Below are 18,140 nucleotides of genomic sequence, written 5' to 3'. Positions count from 1 at the left end.
GACTGTCAGATAAAGTAACTGGGTGGAAGCCTGAACCTTTGTGATATGCTATTTATATTTATTTGACTCCCAGAAAACAAATTTTATTTTCTAAATCTATAAGATTGTAGATAAATTTTGTCCTCATAAATAACTTTAAAATTAATTTTTAAAATTTTTTCATGTTGATTATTTCAGAATTTAAAGAATCACCCATTACCATTACAGAAAGAATTCTTTGACAATAATCAGAGTGTACAGTCTAGTGGATTATTTATAGATTCACGACAAATTATAAGAAGATTAACTTTACCGCGAGGACAATATGTTGTCATTCCATGTACTTGGGATTGTAATGAGGAAGCTGGATACTACCTTAGATTCTTCTTTGAAAATCAAAACATGGCAGAGTGAGTAACAGTAATACATGTAGAAGGCATAACTAACATGGAAACTATTGTGATGATTTAGTAATTGTAAATATGCAGTTTGCTTGTTATCTTACATTATGGAACATAAAGAAAAAAAAATTACCATCTCAAAATTTTAACTCAGCTTGGACTTAAATTGAATAACCAGAATAATAAATGCACACATTGATGTCCAAAATTACAATTAAAACAATAAGTTTGTTTATATTGTAATATCTTATTAAATATTTTGAAGGTGAAGGATTGTCATTATAAAAGAAGGTACACTTAAATGTTTGCACTTATAATGAAAGCGTCTTTGTACTTTTTTGTTTAAAGATTAGTTTGTTTTACTTTATATTTAAAAAAAAAAAAACAAAAACAAAAACAAAGTTTACCAAAATGCCAAAAGAGCTGGCCCTGATTATATACCATTTCTCACAAAAGATAGATAATGGTGATAATTTGTCATTCATATAGAATATATAAGTGAAGTGTATGTACTTTTTTGGGGGTTTTATTTGTTCTTATTATTTTTATTTATGGGAAGGTCTAATCTTCTTTATTTAGTAGCAAGGGTAATTTTTTGCAGAGATATTGATGAGGTTCCGGAAAAATCAGACATAATACTACCTCAACAGCCTCCGAACAAAGAGCAAGAGGAACAATTTAAACGATTCTTCTATGCAGTTTCAGGAGAGGTAATTCTGTATAGACAACTTTTGTCCCCCACCATGGCGTGTAAGGGAAATAGAAACTCAAGTATCTGTGCATGTGTGTGCCCTTCACACTCACTTTGTGGATACAACACCTTTGTAGGATTGTTATTCACCATATGTAGTTGATCATATCGTGCCACCAGTTTCATTCAACAGTTTTGGGACTTTTGCACTTCAATTACTTTGCATTGGTGGGGGTACATATGGCTATGCAAAGCAGTTTTACATGTATAAAAACTAATTTTAATAATGCTATATGTCAATGTTTTGTTATAGTTTATCACTTGATGTCTTGAATGTAGAGGACACACAGTAAAATATTTTGAATGTCTTTGGTTATAATTTTTGTTAGCATTAGGAAAACTTTCCACCCAAATCACACAAACTTGTGAATTAAAGATTTTCATAAACCCTAAACAGATTTTCAGTTGTAAAAAAATTGATATTGTTTTTATCTTCTAAAAATGTTGCCAGACAAATATTAAACAAGAAATCTCTCTTATCTATCATAGGATATGGAAGTCACACCATATGAGTTACAACAAACATTGAATGAAGCCTCCAAGAAAGGTATATATGTATAATGTAGATCTTTTTTTTACAAGGTCTTTTGTACTCAAATATTGTAGATATATTTACAAATACATCAGATAGATTTTTGTAAGATTATTCTTAGATAATTAAAACATTGTTCTTGCAATACCTGACTAGATTTTATATCAAAATTTGGCCAGAAAATTTCTTGTGTAAAGTATTTGAAGATTTACTGTTTTGTACTGAATATGTCAAATCTATTATTACATCTTCAAAGTAGTTTTTGTATTTGTGGAATTTAACAACCAAAGTATGTGATAATAATTATTATACCCCATTCTATATTGCAATCACCTTGTCTGTCCATCCGTTACATTATTCCTGTAACAGATTTCTCAGCTTCTATCGGAGGGAATGCTTAGTTATTTGGTTAATTGCTTTTGCATGATGATTTGTACCAATTCTTAGGATATTTTGTATGACATAGCATATAATATCTTTTCTCCATTTCTTTCTTAATAAAGATGTTTTTAATTCTTTTACAGATTATATGCAATAACTTGGTCACTCATTAACCATGACACATTCCTTATGATTTAACTCTATTGGATGGAAATCCAAATATAAAAAAATGATCCATTAATAAAACAGCATTTTGCCTAATTATTTGATGTTTGGTTTCATTAACTATATGGGAATAAGGGACGCCCAAAACAGGGATTTTTTATAACTTTGTATTAAGTGACTATTTATTGGCTAATTTAATATGATGAATTCTTGTTGTTGATATTCAGGGCCATTCCATGTATTTAGTTTCAGATTCATGGTCATGATGGTCCACATTAAGGTTTAAAGGGCCAAAATTAAACTTGGATTTTAACCCAAAAATTTATTTTATTTAACGATCAACTTTAGGAAAGTTATGATACTTATGGCCATGTACTGTATATATATGAAAAATGCAATTAAGTGTCATGAATTATAATTGCATTTTATCATGCATATTTCTAACTCTGCATAATTTGAATATTTTACAGATCTGCAGCACAGGAATATCAGTGTCCATACATGTAAAAAGTTCGTTTTATTATTGGATGTATCCTTTATAAATAGTCAAATCAATTAAATTAAGGTATATAGGTGAAAAAGAAACCTGTTTTACAGCCAGGTGAGCTATTGTCATCACTTGGCGTCGGTCATCGTCGTCGTTAACAATTTTTTCAAACATCTTCTCTTCTGAAACTACTGAATAAATTTGCATGAAACTTATAATGACTCTTCCTTAGAGTATCCTGCACAAAATGACAGTTTGGATTTTTTATCGGTTAAAAAACATGGCCGCTGTTACGAAAAATATAATATAGGGGTCACACAGCAGATTTTTGCATATATCTCCAAAACCATTTAGGTTTAGCCAAATTCTGACAGGATAAAAGTACTCAGCATGATGAGGTCTATCTGTGGTCAAATTTTGGTGAAAATCTGTTGACCCATGTTGGAGTAATTGCCCTTTTTGGACGTTTTTTGCAGTTTTTGATGTTATTACTTTGTAAAATCTTCTCCTCAGAAACTGCTCTACAGAATTCAATGAAAGTTGGTATTTTTGTTTTTTAGGGTATCCTTAACAAAATGAATGTTTGGATTTTTGATCAGTTAAAAAACATGGCTGCCATTACTAAAAATAGATCATAGGGGTCAGACAGCACATTTTTGTATATATCTCCAAAACCATTAGGTTTGGCCAATATCTTTCAGTTGCTGAAATATCCTTATTATTAGACCTACAAAAGTCTCCAGGGATCAAAGTTGTCAGATGACTCCATGTAAGGGTTATTGCCCTTGAGAGGTGAAAAATTACACTTTTTTTTTTTTTTTTTTTTTTTTAAAGTTTTCAGCCTATATCTTGAAAATTATGTTAGATAGAATGAAACTTTCATTGCTGAAATGATTCTTATTATAAGGCCTACAAAGGTCTCCAGGGATCAAAGTTGTCAGACAACTCCATGTAAGGGTTATTGCCCTTGAGAGGTGAAAAATTACACTTTCTTTATAGTTTTCAACCTATATCTTGAAAACTATGATAGATAGAATGAAACTTTTGATTGCTGAAATGATTCTTATTATAAGGCCTACAAAAGTCTTCAGGGTTCAAAGTTGTCCGACGACTCCATATAAGAGTTATTGCCCTTGAAAGGCAAAAAAACGTTTTTTGCAGTTTTCAGTCAATACCTTGAAAACTATAGTAGATTGAATGAAACTTTTTATTGATGAAATGATCCTCATGATAAGTCCTCCCAATGTCTTCATTGAGTCAAAATTGTCAGACAACTTCTTGCTAGAGTTTTTGCCCTTAAAAGGCAAAAATTTAACCAGGTGAGCAATTCAGGCTCCTGGGAGCCTGTTGTTTTCTATCTTGTTAGTTTGTATGACTTTCATTTCAAATGCTCTTGATTGTTATTATGAGAATGATAACTCAAACTGTTTTTACTCACATTATTGAATATTGCTGCACATGCATGTCCTTTTATGCATGAGAATGTTGTTTTAACTATTTCATATACAAGCATGTATAAACTGTATATATAAATATATTAAATATCTCTGCAAATGCAGTACTCCAGAAATTCCAGTTTTTCTATATCAACTATGTAAAAATGGCTGAATGAAAAAACACAAAATACTAAAATTTAATATTAAGTTTCAATACACATGTAGGAAAAAAGTGTTCTTTTACAAATAAATGCTTTAAAGCCAGTTCCTTGACCTACTTTACAGTCAGAGTGTTTAGGAAAACTGGGTTACACAGAATTTTTATACTTATGGAGTTTACTCAAAAGTTGGAAGGTTGGTATATTACAAAATTGCAAGAAAAGTAGTATAAATCATTATTATAATTAGGATCACAATCCCTGTACTGTTATTCTGTAGGGTAGGCATTGTATAACTTATCAGCAACAAATTAAATCCAGTATTAACTAACTTACCAGTTTCTATTTATATCCTTTATGGATACAAACAAAATTTTGGGCTATATAGAAATCATACTGTCTGTGCCATTCTGTCCAGATTTCGTATAAACCAAACTCCTAAATTGCTCATGCCATTTTCAATGAAATTTTTAGGCATCACATGTAGATGCGCATGAAGGAATGTAATTTTTGTCCTATGACTCTAAACGAAGACTATCCTACTTAAGGTTGTTACATGTTAAAACTTTGTATAAACAACTCCTCTTAAACTGCTCAATGGGTTTTGATAAAGTTTTTAGGAAGGTTGGGCATCATATGTAGATTTAAATGCAGGAATTGATAATCATCAGAGCACTCCAAAGATAGATTATAAATTAATGATTTATCAGTTAACTCCATTTGAAGTGGGGATATACTCTTTTTATGAGCAAGCTTGCAGTATTTGTAAATGTGGGTGGTTGAGGTTTGCTGCAATGATTATATAGCTACTTTATATGTTGAAAAATTCATGCCTTACTTGATACTGAATTCACAAGCTTTATTTGTAAATAATTTAGTTTGAAATACAGGACCCTATATTATACCCCCACTTAACAAGTAGGTGTGATATTGTAATCACCTTATCCATCTGTCCGTCATTCCCCCAGTTTTGGTGCAATTATCTCACCTCCCAATAAATGGATTGAATTCAAATTGATGTGTGGTTTCATGTAGATGGGGCATGCATGACTTTGGTTGCTCCTCAACATCAACTTTCTGTATAAGTGGGGGTATGCCTAGCACAACAATGTGTGTAACTTTATGTTTGCTTTTAAATTAGTTGAGGCAATAGTGCTTGTAGTAATTGACTATTGGGAAATTTATAAATAACCCATTTAAGTTAATATAAAAATAAGCTAGCAAAGTAGAAAACTATTTTGGAATGATGTTTTTTCAATAGATATACATGTCATCATTTCTCATGTTTTATGTCAAGTAGAATTAAGTTTTAGTTTTTATACAAGTGGATGCTGTACCTTCTCTTATTGAGATTTCCTTTCAAAACATGGTAAAAAATTAAAGAATAAGTAACAACCAGCATGACTTGGTGAATAGACAAGAGTTATTATATGTTCATCAGGGGATAGGAGTACGAGTATGATACAGATAACACAGGATCATTTCAATCATTGTTTATTTCAGAGGATATATTTTCAGTATGATACAGGTAACACAGGATCATTTAATTCATTTGAACTAAAAAGAGCTCTTGGCGCTGCAGGTAAGTTTTTAATCAGTGTTTTGATTTCACAAAAATCATAATGTTTTAATTTATTATTATGTCGCATTATACTTCAAACTAAAATCTAGTATTTCTATTGAAGAATCAGCATTTCTTTACTTGCTCTACCCACTATACAATAATATGGTGAATGATATACCTTAAGTATCAACCGGATATATTGCCCTCCTCAGGATGTATCAAGGTTTTTTAGCAGAAATTGTTTTCCCAATTGGCATGCACAAATGTGTTCAGTATGATATAACACATACTGCCTGTAGTAGAGGGTGTTACACTGGAATATTACTCAGAAAATATATCACCCTGGACTGGATCTTGTGTAATATATTCACTTTTGTGTTATATTCCAGTATATCATATATTTAGCTCAAAACTTTTTTTCTTATATGCATTATAAGTCATTGTCTAAACCCTACATTGTTTACCCTATATCGCATACCCTTTATCACATCTCTAGACCTATATCACATACCCTATATCACACCCCTTCATGGAAAATACTTGAAGTATAGTTAAAATATGATGTAATGAACATGACATGTCAAAATCTGTATCACATGCTGTATCAACCCTCAACCTATATCACCCCACGGGCCACTGGTCCGTGGGGTGATATAGGTTGAGGGTTGATACAGCATGTGATACAGATTTTGACATGTAATATTCAGTATGTAACACTTTCTACTGTTTGACTTGTGAACAGTTTCACACTTTGATCATCGATCAAGATATGAAAGATTGAAAGAAAATTCAGAGTTTTAAATCTTAATCTGGATTGGGCTAGAGTATTTATTGTTAAATCAGAGATGATTGCTTTTAGTATTGGATTTATATATAATGTTCACTTAAGTGAAAGTACATGTATTTTGTTTTTACCATGAACTTGATGCTTCACTTACTGACTGTTTTACTGTAAAATATCATAAACTAGTTATATAGGAATTAATGAGGTGGTGAAATTATAAGCAGAAACATAAATGCAGATGTTATCATTAAATTTTATTCATCCGTTCAATATTTTGTTTGGATATGCAAACATATCCAGAAAAATTATTAACCCTTTTTTCAATGATAAAATTCTAAAATGCTATAAGTATTTTTTATATGTAGCTTTCACTATTATGTTGTCTGCCTGATAATTTATGTTTCTGGGTAGTGATATTGTTAAGGGTCAACCATTCTTTTTATAGGAATCAAAGTTCTCAGCCCAAGAGTGGGTGGTACATAGGAATCACCTTGTCCATCCTTCTGTTCATCCAAATCTCATCTCCCAATGGATAGATTGATTTCAAATTTAGTTTGTGGCTTTATATAGATGAGACTTACCGGGTACACAGAAAGTGGTATTGGGTGCTCTCCTTTTCAAGGGAATATGCTATTTTCACCATATGGAATGATATAGAAAATTTTCATCACAAAAATCTTCGCTGCAAATTGATGGATTGTCTTCAAATTTGTTGTTTGGCTTTATATAGATGAGGCATATGTTATAAACCATTTTGGGTGCTCTCTTGTATTAACTTGCTGTATGAAAGGGGTATGGTATACCTACTCCTACAACGTAAGAGGTTGGAATTCTATTCCTCCATACCCCAACTGTTAGGATGGCACCAAGTCAGAAAATAGCTTGCCAGAGAACCTCTAGCATTGCTGGAGTAATGGTATACTTAGCATGACAATATGTGCACCTTCATGTTCACTTTATCCTGTTTTTTAAAGCTCTCCCTTACCATGTGAGACATTATTTTAGGGAATTTTCACTATTAAAAAACTGGTGTATACAATTTCTTAAAAGTTTGTATAAAAACACTAATATGACATTCTTTCATACTTCACCAAACTCTTTCCTTGTAATATTTAAAACAGTAAAATTCCCATTACATTTCTTTACAACTTTTTCCCTCCAAATATCATTCACTGAAAGAGGCTTTTTAAATGTTTGTAGATTTACCATACAAATATATAAGCTTGGATAGTTTTCAAAAGCATGATTATTGTGTATTTTTTAGGTTTTAGATTGAATAACAGTTCCATGCAAGCTTTGATAATCAAGTATTCCAATGAGAAAGGTCTCATAGATTATGATAGCTTCCTCACTTGTCTATCAAAACTGACTAAACTTTTCAGTAAGTATTACAAAAAATGACTCCATCAGAACCCATACACTGTAACATAACATTAGCCATGTCTACATTGTTACTTCATTATACCCTTCTTTCAAAGCTAGAGGTATACAGTGATCATGGTGTCCATTAGTCTCTTTGCTCCTTTTTCCTTACAGTATGCTCTCCTATTATTTATCACAGCTTCTTGATATTTTGGGAAAAGCCTTTTATAGGTATGCAGTAACATGGGATTCATTTTCAAACTGATGTGACATCAACTTCCATTAGAGTTGTCTGATGAAATCACAGCCACTTGATATTGTGCATGCTCCCAGTTTTTAGTGTAGTCTGAGTTGCTCATTTGCTTTTGTTATTTTGTATGTATGATTTTAGTTACTTTATATTCTTTGTTGTGTATGTCAGTTTTACATGTCTGGTCATTGTCTCTGGATAACATTCTTTTGATTACCGCTATAACCTTGGCTCCCTTGATTACTTTGACAGAAGCTTTAATAGGTATTCTGTAATGTGTGACTAAAATGGTGTCAACTTTCTTTTTTTTATGTCATTGATTATATTATGATCATATTGTTTCTAGAGTTGGGAAAGAGGGGGTAAACTTACATGAGCTTTGCTTATAGTTTTTCTAGTACTACCCCCTACCCCATTGAAAGCAAGAGGTATTTATAGATCATTTAATGATCTTATGTCTGTCCATTTTTCCATCCCCAGTTCTAATCTGCAACTCCTTTAAAAGCACATGATACCATTGTGCACCTTCTTTTTTTGTTTTTCCATCTGAACGTCTTGGGATTTTCTGATCCAGACACATTATTTGTTATTGCTTCCTTTCTTTGGAGGAACTCAGTTAGCTTTGCTCAAAGTTTTTTTTAGTTATTTATTTAAATACTGTCTTGAAGTATAGGGCAAGATTTTGTTTTGTAAAGTATTATATTCTCCATTACCATATATTTGTATATAGCTGGTATACCCATTCTAGGACAGAGATTATTTATACTTGTTTAACCTCTGTCTGTCTTTCTGTACAAGAAATATATTTTTGTTGCACTATAATCAGGGACTACATGTCACAGCTACTTGATATTTGGTATACTCCTCAGATAGGGATCCTATAAAGTGCTTACCAAATTTACCCGTTAACAACTTAGTAGATATTTTCATATGATTAATGGCAACATATTTGTGGCACTTTACACAAGCTATGCCATATTATGGGATTTAATGTTAAGCGATTATAACTTCTTGTTTGTGTTTCGACCATGTGTTTTAATGTATAAACTGAAGTATGGTGTGGAATATCACTAAGTGAGGTTTTCTTGTTATATATGTTGACTGTGAGCAAATTTTTACTTTATTTTTAAGATGATTTTAACAGCATGAAACAGAATGGTCAGGTCGCTTTATCAGTAAACCAGGTATATTATTCTACAGAGATTTACTATAAATGTACCTGTTATTAATTTTTGTAGTAACTAATTATTACAGATTCTGTCAGATAGCATAGTTGCAGGTATCTATTTGTGAGGTTCCAAAACATTATTAGCTTTATATGTTGTTAACATCAATTTTATGCATTCTATTTTTGCACTTTTCTGTCCACCACGAAATTATAGAATATTAGTACACTGCAAAAATAAATATGTTTACAATTTTCTTATAATACTTAGGGATAAGAAAAGAAATGGCGGTAATGACCTATATTTTAACAGAAGACTATCATGCCCAGTATAAAAATAGTCTGATGTATTTTGTGTGCAGCAGTATCCTTTTTTTTTTTCTTGAACATCATGAATGTTATCACATGTAAAAAACCTGAATGCTTGTGCTGAAGACAACAGATGTAGATCGGTTAAGATAATACATTGATGGTACTAACCAATGTCCCATTATCATTCTGAAACTTTTTCTTTACATTTTTGTGTTAACTATGAGTCACTGGAGTCATTAGGTCATGTTGATGCATCAGCCCTGGCTGTTAGTGCAAATCAAAAACAATTTGCATTTATGTAATTAGATTCGACAGGTGTATTGGGTAGTCCTTGCAGAATAACTTGCTTTTTTTAGAAAGTCTTTTATGTTTAAGAATTGAAAGAAGGTTCTTTGCAACATCTAACACATGTGATTATATGCATGATAGTCAAATTATGTACAAAATGTGAAGGTTTTCAGTGATTGTACTGGAGGTAGATCTTACATAAATTGTTGATAGAATTTCTGTATGTTCAGAACAAGTTAATCAGACACCTACATTTAAGAACAAACTTAAAACTTGTGAAATAAGTATGTTCTATTAAATATAATATGAATGTTATATTAAAAATAAAATAAAGATATCATTTATTCTGTTTCAAATTTCATATTAGTACAATGTACTAGTAAACACTAATACATTTTCAATGAATACATAAATGTATGCTTTTCTACATATATATTTCAGTATTTACAAAAGGCATTCACATCATGACACAGAAGCATTCAGAAGTAGATAATGACGAGGTAATTATTGATGGAGTTACCTTTCTACTAGAATTTGTTGTTTAAGGAGTGATTGGTCTGTGATCCTGTTATAAACCTTCAAGTTTGTTATTCTTAAAAACAAGTAATATTACGCTTTTGATTCACATTACTCAGCTTGCATTAGTTAAATACACATTTGTCACATTGCTGGTGGTGAAAATGGCCTTCAGGTAGTACAAACCTGATATTTTTGGTCTATGAAATAATCTATTTTTTTCTAAAATATGCTGAAAAAAAAATTAATTTCAGAATAGAAACTATAGGTATCTAAACTTTTATTTCAAAATAATTGAGCTTTAACGTGAGGGAATTCTATTGAAACTTGATGTGGATTATAAAGGGAAAAACTAAAATTCCTATGGCATTTCTGATGTACATTTTCTCAACAATTTCCAGTATTTTCTCCTGGCAATAGGCTTTTTCGATAAATGAAATTATGCCATTTATAATTTTTGTCAAATTTCTTCTATACAGTGAAAGTACTATTGTTTGTGGGGTACCAATTTTTGTGGATTTCGTTGGTAAGGTTAACCATGAAATTAGATTCCAAAGGAAAAGGATTATTTACTTTAAATTGTATGACAGGATCATCAAAACCACAAATTCAAGAATCCATGAACTTTTCTTTTTTCCCCATAACCACGAAAATTGATACCCACGAATATAAGTACTTTCACAGTACTATTTATTTAATGATAAAAGCCTAAAAAAATAGGTATGATTTTCCTTATATTTTGTAAAAATAAATCATTGGATTTTCATGGAATTTTTGAAGATTGATATTTTCAACATAAAAGCCACAATAATGATCAGGTTTTTGCAGTTTCATTTGTTCTAATGAGTCAATTTGATCCAAAACTTTAGGGATCAGGAAAACTTCATTAAGGAAAAAAAGACATGTATCGAATAGGCATCATGCTAGTTGGCCATTAATGACTGTTTACCTCAGGGTTTATCACCAATCAAATCTACATGTACATGTATTGTAACTTTTATTCAATTTTTTGTTACTTTTTATTATCTAACCTTGATTTCATAAAAAAAAAAATCTTGAATTAAGAATTTAAGAAGTCTTCAATTCAAGCGATCTGATAGGTTGAAATTTGAGTTGAGGAAGGATTTGATGAAAATCTGAATTTTTTATATTTTTTTATGTTTCCTGAACTAATTCATTGTAATATTAATGGAAATAATAAGTCTAGTTTTATATAGTGAAATTATATATTTTTGTAAATACCTCAAGAATGTTATATATTTATTGCAACATACTTGGTTATTGACATTGGAGTGATTCCAGTGTATTTTATCATTCCATCCACTAATGGCAGCAAATTTTGTATTGTATTTTGTTATTAATGAAATGTTATGTAATGTAATTCAGTGTGTATACTAACATGTATAACACAGGCACTGTTTTATGATAGGTTTATAAATCAGCAGCATATAACTGATGGTGAATCTACTGTTTATGGTTAAAGTGTCTCATTTGCTCTAATTAAGAACAAAGTTTGATTATGCTAATGTAGAGGTGCTGAAATTTCAAAGACAACCTGTTTTATGGGTATTTTATCTCAAAACCAAACAGGGTGACTTGACAAATAAACACTAACTAGTCAAATTGTCAGCACAATTCTTAAAGTATGAGTAGGCAAACAAGGCCAACAAAGTATATCCAGTTAAACTTTTAAAAATAGAAGATTTCTCAGTGTGTTAATTTTCATAGCAGACATATAAGCACAAAAAACAGTACCTTTTAAACTGATTTTTATATGATTTCAAAAAATTGGTTTGATGGTATGTCCGTCATTCATGTCATTATCTGTTGAAACTTAGTTTTCAAACCATAATTTGAATATAAGGTGATATATCTTGATAAAATTTTACCAAAAAAAAAATTACTTCTTAAAACAGAAAGATTGGTATCCATTTTGGGGTTATGGCCTTAAGAGTAAGAAATTGGGGGCCTAAAGCAGATGTTTTATGAAACAACTATAAAGCTTCAGTACAAGTGTATAGATCTATTGAAAAAATAGTTTCTAAAGGTTCCACACTACAAAACTGTTAAATATTGAGTCACAATACCAATTTGGAGTTGTATCAAGTTTGAATGTTGTGTTAGTATAGCCCATATTGTACTGGGTTCAACTGCTCCCAGTGAAGCAATTTATTATGCCATGAAACACTTTTTGTAACCACAAAACTTATTTTCCATTAGTATGTGCACTTGACACTGTCTACAAAACTTTATTCAAGTAAGCTTTAGGTTTAATGTATGATGTGTACATTCTCAAGTTTAAGTCAATGTAAATTGTTTACATTGATTTGAATTTTTGATCAATTTTACTCACCCTTTTCCTTAAAGATATAAAATCTCTTAAAAGATAAAAAAAAAAAATATTGACTTTGATCATTTTACCTTTAAAACTCTTCAAAAGTTTGGTCTTATAATAAGGTTGTAAATTCCTTTACAATATCTTAACGTTTCCTTTCTAGGAGAAATGATTTTTTATGACTGAAAATGATGAAAATTTGATGTGTTATGATAATACAGTCTTTATTTTCTTATAATCGCACACATTTTTTTCCACTTTCGATTGGAATAATGTTTTATTATTACTGCTCTTACTTTTATTGTATATTTACTTCCAATTTGCCAACTACAGCCTTTTTAAGCATCCAAAAATCATGTCTGACAGATAAAACAAATGCAGCTTAGAATAAATTGTGTTCATTATAAAGATGGCTACTTTTGTGATAGTTCTTCAGTTTATTTTGGAATCACAGACTTTGGCATTTTTTTTTCTTCCTGGAGTGTTTTTTTGGGTTTTTTTTTTTTATCCTTCAGGATCAAAATACCTTACGTCACCAGTTCATGTCAGGGACTTCTATACTATTTCTGAACACTTCACAAAAATATAATCCAAATGTATTTCCTTTTGTATCATTCAATACCTCTTTTATAAGCAAAGAATATGTTTCTGGCAATAATTCAGCTCAATGATATTCTATTATTTCAGCAAATAAAATTAAGATCTACTGGTGTCTTGAAAACTCAACTGAAAATTTGAGGAACCCTTGTTTGGTCTTGAAAGATGTATAGAAATAAATTTATATTTAGGGAATTTAGTTCTTGCAGTAATGTGTCAAGAAACATTAAATGTGTTAAGCATGTTCCATGTAACACACTTATCAGTCAAAATCTTCATCCTGTCATCAATATTTTAGTATTATATACAGGAAGTGAAGAGCAGTGATTTTATCAAGTAAAATTGGAGGAAAATTCATATTGATATAAAGTGTCTAGTTTTGGAAAATTGTGTTTCATCAAGGAAATTACCTTCTTAAGCTGAAATTGTTTTATTTGAGTATAAATTCTGTGTGGGGTAAATACACTATTAAAATAGTTTTTGAATTTAAATACAAATTAACTTTTGGACAGTAAAATCTGAGAAAAAGGTGAAATGAAGCAACATTTGTAAATGTGTGTGAAGTTGGATACTGTTTAACTATTGATTATATTTTATAGTTCTGAAACTTGTAGTAAAGATTGACATCCAATTAATACACATAAGGAAACAAACAGTTCTAAATAAATGTTATATGGGAAATACTAACATTTAATTTCAGTTTTATTTTACATCATGTAATCTTAGAAATTTTGTTCATGCTACAATTTTTACAAGAATCAGAAACTGCTATTGTTTACAGCACTTTGATTTTTTGTTCTTAAGGCAGCTAGATCTATCTAATATACCAGTTTGTATGTGTTAGTCTTGCCAAAAGATGAGCTTACTCAACAAGTAGTCAACCTGTTAAAATCGTGTCCGGTACTAGACACTTGATATACTTACACTAAAAATGTTTATGTCACACCCAGTTAAAGGCATGTCTAATATTTAATCGGATTATTTTTTGGTCTTATCTAATCTGGGTATTTATAAATGTATTATAACAGGAAAATTAAGAGTTAAATTCAGGTTAAATTTTTAATTGTTGATAGATAAATTACAAAAGTTATTTACCAAGATGCATTTACATTTGTTAATATAAGATTTAGGATGCTTTTCACTGTGCAGTTTATTCTACTTGAACTACAGATTTATGTTTCATTAATGGTACCTAGTGGTTCATCTTGGACAATGTACCAGACAAACCAGAAGTAGAGTAAAAAGAAAATTGGTTTGTACTGGTAACAAGTCAGGAATTCATTTATACAAAGATACATTTATTGTTCTATATCATTTCAGACATGAGATTTTTAAAAATTTCTTTTTGGAATTCCAACATCTTACATTGTTCAAGTAGGGGTTGGGGCTTCTACAAGTAAAGCTTCAAATTTAATATTAAAAGATTTTTTTTCATATTTGTCTAGTATATGGAGGAAGCAATTCTATATGTTACTGGAATAAATACTTTCTTATTAACTGTCAGCTTCAGTGTCAACATTCTTTGCTTTTTTGAAACTTAGCTGTGGTTACATTTAGAAGAAAAGGAGAAAGAAAACAGATGAAAGACTCATAATAAGAATTCAGTAGTAAATCTTTTAAAAAGTGCCCTATCATTATACAAATGATAAATTAAAATTTGAATATGGACACTTATTCCGGATTCTTTTTGTCTTGATGAGGTCCATTAGAAATCTGTATGGAACTCTGATGTTTAATTGCTCTTGACTTTTAATAAATATCCAGAATCTGTAGACAACCTATTTAATTGTTTGTCTGACCTTGATGTTAGCATAACAGTTTGGATACAGCTATATATTGAGTGTATGGCTATCTAATACCTTCATTCTATTATTTACATACATTGAACCTAAACTCAGTATCCATTTGAAGAAACCGAAATGTATATCTGTAAGACAAGAACTTCATTTTTTTCATGTTTATGGTGAAAACAGGGATGATGAATTTTCTGTGTTATACCACTGCAAAACTAACAACAGAGTGTAATCTTAAAAATGATGTGCTTGTATGTTGAGTTTTAATAATCTTTGAAAAATAATAAACAAAATTTTCATATCAGGCTTAATGTAATTTCAATTTTCAATACTTCTATTATTTTTCATATGCTATTTGGTTATTCAGGTTTATAACTAAGTTATGTGACATCAGCTCATTTTATTATCTAAAATGTCATTTGATCATCACAAAACATGCTTTCTAATCCTGCATTGACATGCATAGCTATTCAAATAACATAAACTTATCTAGCTTTATGGCCTTATCACATGGATTTTTGTTTATATTTCCCATAAAATATTTAAATAGCAGTACCCACATTCAATCATGCAAAATTATTTTTTAATATTGAAATTGCATTAAACCTAGAAACCTAGTGGTAATCTCTAAGTACTAGGTCTGAGATAAAATTATGAACATTTTTTAAGAGTGAGTTTGTACAATATAATAGCATAACCAGTTGAAGAATTGATTAATATAGAAAAAATGATGTTATAAACAAATAAATTCCAAGATTTATAAAACTCAAACTATGTGCTTTATTTACAGTGAATGCTATGAATCAAAGTACACTATCCATCAAATATTGGGCAGTTTGTCAATAAAGGTAAAATTTGCAAGGTTTTCTATATTTGCCGAGTTGTTGGTCCTCGGCTAGCCATATTGGACTCATGCTTTGCCTGAACTCAATATGACTGGCATTAAACCAATAACTAAGTCAATAGGGAAAAACCTTTTGCAGTATTATATATGTACTGTTATAGTATAGGTGATAGAACCTTTTCTATCCTTTGCCTGGGGTTATCTGCGTTGGACTGCCTACACAGTTTGTATTGTACTGAAGGTTTGGTGTGGGGTGACCTGTATTGGACTGACTACACAGTTTGTATTATACTGAAGGTTTGGCCTGGGGTGACCTGTTATTGGACTGACTACACATTTTGTATTATACTGAAGGTTTTAAACATACATAGGCTCATAAATAAAGTATTGTACACTAGTATATTGTACTCTAGTATATAGTATAATCCTAGTACGTGATACCAGGTGTATTTTTATATGATGTCAGAATGAATGATATATAAATAATTCTCTGTCTTAATAACAGGGCTAATTTATCTACTTATAGCAGATTTCTGCCTTCACATATCGATTGTACTCTTACAATACTTGATTTTACTCTATTTTACTATTGATTTTGCCAATTATTTATATACCCCGCCACCCAAAATGGCAAGGTATTATGTGATTACCCTCCTAAAAATTTGGTGTCTCACCTTGTGGTTTCTAGATGGTAACTTTAGAAGATATGGAAGGATCTTTTTTATACTTTCTTTATTGTGTATTATAAAATACAGATCAAGTTCAAATTTCAGTTTGGATTATTTACACAAAAGTTATGACCATTTTAAATTGTTTTTACCTCTCAAAATGTTTTTGCTATGTGAATGGGTATAATTTAATGTCCCAATAGATGCCTTACAGTTAAAATGATTCCAATACTTATAAGAAAGCTAGATAGTCTTGAAAGATCAACATATGAATTACTGGTCTAATCTTTATATTGTTACTTAAATATTTTGATTGTTTTTGACATTTACTCACAATTTGACATGGTTGTGATGTGATAATTAATGTTTTGTAGTTGTTATTTATTATAATAAAATTGAAAATCTATTTTATCTTTTCCACATCTACACAAAATTTGAGTTGGCAATAATGGCCTGGCTTTCTTGGTGTCATAACATTAAATTTCCAGACAATAACTTGAGTATAGATAAATAGATCTCTATAGAAGTATACCACAAGGTGCCATACATGAAAAGGAAGGATTGGAATGATTTTGGACTGTCACTTGAATTTAGGAAAACTAGTGGTACCATAACAAGTATTTTTCGTGTGTCTTGACAACAAATTTAGTAAGTTAATAAATCTTTGTATCAAAGTACTTTGCCATAACAGGGTTATAATTTGAACCATTTAGAAATTATGGGCCAAAAATGGACTAGAAACATAAATTTCCCTTGATGTATTCTGACAAAAACTTCAGTGAAAGTCAATGGATCTGTATGAAATTGTACCACAATGTGCCATACCACAAAAGTTAAAATGGGATTGATTCTTGGGGTTTTAACTTGGCCTGATAGTTAGGAACCAAAAAGGAGCTAAATGTGAACAAGAGACTGAATCTTATAGTTATTTGGGTTAGGCGACGGCCGCTTCGCCACCAAATATATGGTGAATGTATCATAAACCTCCATTAAGCATGTTAAATTATGTATCAAGAAGTTTGTAACAAATGTCTTTAATATTAAAATTTTATGGTTTATAGTAGAAAAATTCATAATGTTATAATGAGCAACTAAATGGATATCAATATCCAGAGACTTAGGTGTTATATTAATCCAGTTTGTTAAACAAACTATTAGAAAGAGTAATCAAGGGAACCAAGGTTATAGCGGTAATCAAAAGAATGTAATCCAGGGACAAAGACCAGACATGGAAAACAGACACACACAATAAAGAACATAAAGTAACTAAAATCATACATACAAAGTAACAGAAGTAAATGAGCAACTCGGACTCCACTAAAAACTGGGAGCAAGGACCAGGTGCACCGGTAGGGTAAGCGTCCTCTGCTTT

At 30.5% G+C, this 18,140-nt stretch overlaps 1 protein-coding gene across 1 annotated transcript in view; it reads left to right on the top strand.

Moving 5' to 3' along the window:
• LOC148623748 (calpain-9-like) overlaps positions 1-17,174 on the top strand; it is a 38,768-nt gene extending 21,594 nt beyond the window's left edge. The window contains exons 10-18 of the mRNA XM_088565824.1: positions 178-389; positions 982-1,090; positions 1,621-1,678; positions 2,680-2,738; positions 4,418-4,486; positions 5,794-5,872; positions 7,903-8,019; positions 9,382-9,434; positions 10,457-17,174. Of these exons, the coding sequence (XP_088421950.1) occupies positions 178-389; positions 982-1,090; positions 1,621-1,678; positions 2,680-2,738; positions 4,418-4,486; positions 5,794-5,872; positions 7,903-8,019; positions 9,382-9,434; positions 10,457-10,483 (783 nt within the window). The 3' untranslated portion in view covers positions 10,484-17,174. The remainder of the gene's footprint in view (positions 1-177; positions 390-981; positions 1,091-1,620; positions 1,679-2,679; positions 2,739-4,417; positions 4,487-5,793; positions 5,873-7,902; positions 8,020-9,381; positions 9,435-10,456) is intronic.
• The last annotated feature ends 966 nt before the right edge of the window (positions 17,175-18,140 follow it).

This window comes from Perna viridis, chromosome 2 (assembly GCF_037379345.1).
Source record: "Perna viridis isolate PV_CMFRI_1.1 ecotype Kerala chromosome 2, ASM3737934v1, whole genome shotgun sequence".
In the NCBI taxonomy this organism is placed as follows: domain Eukaryota; kingdom Metazoa; phylum Mollusca; class Bivalvia; order Mytilida; family Mytilidae; genus Perna; species Perna viridis.
This window is presented reverse-complemented; position numbering and strand designations above follow the sequence as displayed.